The sequence below is a fragment of the Herpailurus yagouaroundi genome, unplaced genomic scaffold, assembly GCF_014898765.1.
Source record: "Herpailurus yagouaroundi ecotype Mexico unplaced genomic scaffold, PumYag 387, whole genome shotgun sequence".
Taxonomy (NCBI): Eukaryota; Metazoa; Chordata; class Mammalia; order Carnivora; family Felidae; genus Herpailurus; species Herpailurus yagouaroundi.
In genome coordinates, this window is record NW_024412604.1 from 1,494,724 (window position 1) to 1,498,781 (window position 4,058).

The window sequence follows — 4,058 nt, forward strand, 5'->3', positions numbered from 1 at the left end:
CCCCCCGGTGGGAAGACTCACCCGAAGAAGCCCCGGAGGAAGGCCACATAGATGAGGGGCGCAAAGAAGCTGAAGTAGAGAAATGTGGTGGCATCTACACAGCTGGGGGGCAGGAGGAGCGGGTCAGGGAGGGGCCTCCTCTGGGTGGGGCCTCGGCTTGGCCTCCCCCTGCCCACCGCCCCCACAGCCGGGCCAGTAGACACCCTGAACCCCGCCCCACCTACCAGAGCCCCTCGATGATGTCGGCGCAGAGCAGCGCGCTTCCCAGCCCCTGCAGCAGGTTGAGCAGCGCCAGGATGCCCGCATACACGTAGAAGCTCCTCCGTGCTGGGGGGTTGGGGACCGTGAGGTCCTGCCCTTGCCTCCACCCTTCATTCCCAGCGTGTCACCGGAGACCCCTCTGGGCCCCCAGGAGGACTCCCTCCCTGGCACCCACGGCTCTCCGGGGGAAAAGAGTCAACGCCCCACCCCCCCAGGGACCCAGCCCTATCCCAGAGCCACCCACCAGCTGCTTACAAGGCAGGGAGATGCGCTCCTTCAGCGGGGTCTTGGGGAGCACGACCACCAGAGAGTAGACCTGTGGTGACAGAGCAGGGCTGAGAAGGATGCTGGGGACACCAGTACCAAGGCATCCAGTCTCATGCTCTGAGGCTCCTCGGGGCCACCCCCAAGGTGCCCAGAAGGGGGGAGGGCACCCTCGGCCTCACCAGGAAGAAGAAGCAGGAGCTGACCAGCCAGAACTGGCGGCCCCCATGCCCATAGATGTTGAAGTCCTCAGCCGACAGGTGGGCATCAGGGTACAGGATCTCCAGCGTCCCCTGCAGGGGCAGGCGGGGGAGGGTCTCGGTCTCCTGCCCACCTGGAAAGCCCCCTCCCTGGGAGCTCCCTCATACAAAGCACCCGGATCTCTCCACCACCCCAAGCCCAGCTCCCCAGCCTAGCCATCAGAGATCCCCACTCCAGACTGCTCTCTGGCCTCGCCCTGCCCCCTGCCCGCCTCGCTCCACCACCCAGAATAGGCCCAGCCATGGGGCAGGGGACAGAACTGGGCAAGAGGCAGCCCCCACCAGATCTAAGGAAGGAGTCTCTAGATGGACAGCTCTCAGGGTGGTCTGCAAACCCGTATTTTCCCTACCCGGGCTGCTTCTTAAAACAGCAAGTTCTGGGCCTCCTCCCTGCCCCCACCCCAACCTATTGGATTAGAATAGGCAATAGGCAAGTAAAACCTGCCTTGTTAACAAGCACCCCAAGTAATTCCTGGGGCGCATTTAAAGTTTGAGAACACTGCACCTGATAAACATTCGAACCCTGACCCAGAATCAGGAAGCAGTGGATATGCAGCCCTCAGTGACCCCTGGCCTCCTCCAGGGAGCCCTCACAGCTGCACTGCCCCACCTCCCCTCTTACCTGGGTGACAGAGTAGGCCAGGGACAGCACTGTGGTGATGGCCAGCACCCGCTTGATGCTTGACTTACTCTCCAGGTGACCTGGAAGAAACACGCTGGTCGGTCAGGGGGAGCCAGCCAGGTGGCCGTGGTGGGGTCGGTGCCCGCTAGGGAGGGACAGGGAGAGCACTGGCCCAGCCGCACACGCACCAAAGGCAAGGCCCAGGATGACCACACTCAGCTCGATGGCCAACAGGAAGAAGCGGGTAATCTCCCACAGGATCTGGACACAGAGTGGGCAGACTGTCAGCCTGGGGGGCCCAGTCACCCCTCTCCCCAGTGCCCAACATCCCCCCACCCTTGTCAGCAGGCCCGGCCCCACCTTATCAGCAACGGTGGCAGCGTCCGAGGTGCTGACCGTCATGGACACCACGGCCCGGGCGATGCCCACCAGCGCCACTACGAACACCTGGTGGGCAAGAGCGGGGATGCCATTAAGGGGTCAGGGAACGAGGCCTCTGGGAACAGCGGGACTGCAAACCCACATCCCGCCTCTGCAGGAGCCTCTGATTCTTCGAGAACAGAAGGATTCTACGCTAAGAGTCGGGGGTGGGATGTAGGGGGGTGGCGAGATCCTCCGCTGCTGGTGACAGTTCCCTCTCCGGCCTCAGTTTCCTGGCTACACTGGCAGCCTGAGAATGGTGACATTCTTAGGGGTCACATGGTGGGTCCCCGCTGCCTCCTGCCTCTGTGACCTCGGGCCAGGAAGTGCACCTCCGTGCCTCAGTTTCCTTATCTATGAAATGGGGTAAAACTAGCATGCACTGCATTTGATGGCTGGCAGGGGCAAATGGGTAAGTACATGTAGCAGAAGCATGCGTGGCACCCAGTGAAAGCGAGGTGCATGTAGGGCACTAGCACTGTCATGTTAGCGGTTTTATTTCCAAGACACGGGGGATGGGAGGGTGCAGGGAAGAGACATCAAAGACCCTGGGGAGGGCTACTGCACCGGCAGGCGGTGCAAAAGTGCCTGGATTTTGTCACCCCGGTGTCCACTCACTTCTTCTGGCAACAGCCTCCTCCCTCTCCCTGCTGCTCACATGGTTCGGGGGGGGGGGCTGACCCCACCACGCCTGGCTTCAGGGGCTGGCCTGTAGCACAGGGCTGGGCATTCAGCCTATGGCATTCCCTGATTTGGGGATGGCGGGGGGGATCCCAAGGGAGTCTAGTGAAAGGCACGCCCAGGACAGCAGGTGCAGCCACTAGAGGAAAGGAAGCTGAGGAGCGCGCCAGCCTGGAGCTGCCGGGCTGCCTGGCTCCAGAAGGGCGAGACTGCTAGAGGCAAGGCCATCAGAGAGACCCAAGCTGACAGGGAGACAGAGACTGTGCCCCCACGGCATTGCCGAGCCCCTGAATCTAGCCATGCCTGAAGCCCTGGGACTTGTCAGTTTCTCAGTCAATATGTTCCCTCCAGCTTCTATGAATTTAACTTTGGTTTTCTGGGATACATACAAACAGGAGAGTCCAGGTACAGGGCCGCCTGAGTGGCCCCGTCAGTTAAGCGTCACAATCATGGTTTTAGCTCAAGTCATGATCTCGCGGTTTGTGGGTTTGAGTCCCAAGCCTGGCTCTGTGCTGACAGCGAGGAGCCTGCTTGGGATTCTCTCTCTCCCTTTCTCTCTGCCCCTCCTCACTTCCTGCCATGCACGTGCTCTCTCTCTCTCAAAATAAACAAATGTAAGGAAAAGAAGAATCCAGACACACACAACAGTCTGTCCTCTGTGCCACAAAAACCGTGTCAGCCTCCTGGGAAGGCTGACCCCAAGATCACAGGAGCGCCCCAGGGTAAAGCAGACCCAGTGCACGTGACGTGAGAAGGAGGGCACTGAGGCACAGAGAGGCCAAGCTACCAGTCCAAGGTCATTCAGCACAGCTGGGGTCCGGAGATAGCCTGAGTCAGCCCTCACCGCTGTCTCCTGAGCTTTCTAGAACAGAGTCCCCAGGAATACGAGGGCAGTGCTGAGTCCCCTGTCCCTGCGTCGTGTTCCTGGGCATTGGCCTTGGATCACTTCTCCCTGCCTGCTCCCCCAGAGAGGGCATCGGTAAGTGATGCTTTAAATAAATGCTTTATCTGTGGAATAAATACTCATCTCTGTAATGAATCAGAGAGGCAGCGGGAGACAGAAGGGAGCAGGCTTCAACGCCCACCACTGCCTCACAGAGGAGGGGGCTCCAGTCAGCCAGCGACCCCTGGGGCCTCCACCAACGGCCTCCAGGGTTCCACACAGCCTCCCCTGACCCTGCCTGCCCGCTGACAACTCCCCTGCTTGGGAAGCTCTGAGCCAGGCCACAAAGAGGGGGACCAGAGAGCCATTCAGCTCTCAGGCAGTGGTAGCTAAGAGGCAGAGAGAGGGGAGGATTCCAGTCAGTCAGGCCTGAGCTCTGAAGGATGCAGCTGGATGGCCCCGCACCTGGAACCCTCACCTGGAAGCCACACCTGGGGCCCACCTTCTCAACCACAGCCCTGCTACCTCTCCCGAGGAGGCCCACACCAAGAGCACTGACTGAGGAGAATTCAGGTTTGCCCAACAGGCAGGAAGAGGTTCCAAAGAGGTCTCAAAGAGTGTGTGGATGGCTGGATGGACAGACGGACAGATCGGGGGGGGGGGGGGG

General features: G+C 60.6%; 1 protein-coding gene across 5 annotated transcripts in view; it reads right to left on the reverse strand.

Annotated features, from left to right (window-relative positions):
* TPRA1 (transmembrane protein adipocyte associated 1) overlaps positions 1-4,058 on the reverse strand; it is a 15,429-nt gene that overhangs the window by 2,178 nt on the left and 9,193 nt on the right. For 2 of the 5 annotated variants that reach the window (XM_040463309.1, XM_040463311.1), the window contains 6 exons: positions 1,768-1,854; positions 1,596-1,668; positions 1,408-1,487; positions 708-818; positions 517-577; positions 225-327 (listed from right to left, as the gene is read on the reverse strand). In XM_040463309.1, the coding sequence (XP_040319243.1) occupies positions 225-327; positions 517-577; positions 708-818; positions 1,408-1,487; positions 1,596-1,668; positions 1,768-1,854 (515 nt within the window). Of the gene's footprint in view, positions 1-21; positions 103-224; positions 328-516; positions 578-707; positions 819-1,407; positions 1,488-1,595; positions 1,669-1,767; positions 1,855-4,058 lie in introns of all 5 variants that reach the window. The other 3 variants (XM_040463310.1, XM_040463308.1, XM_040463307.1) reach the window with 3 other exon arrangements.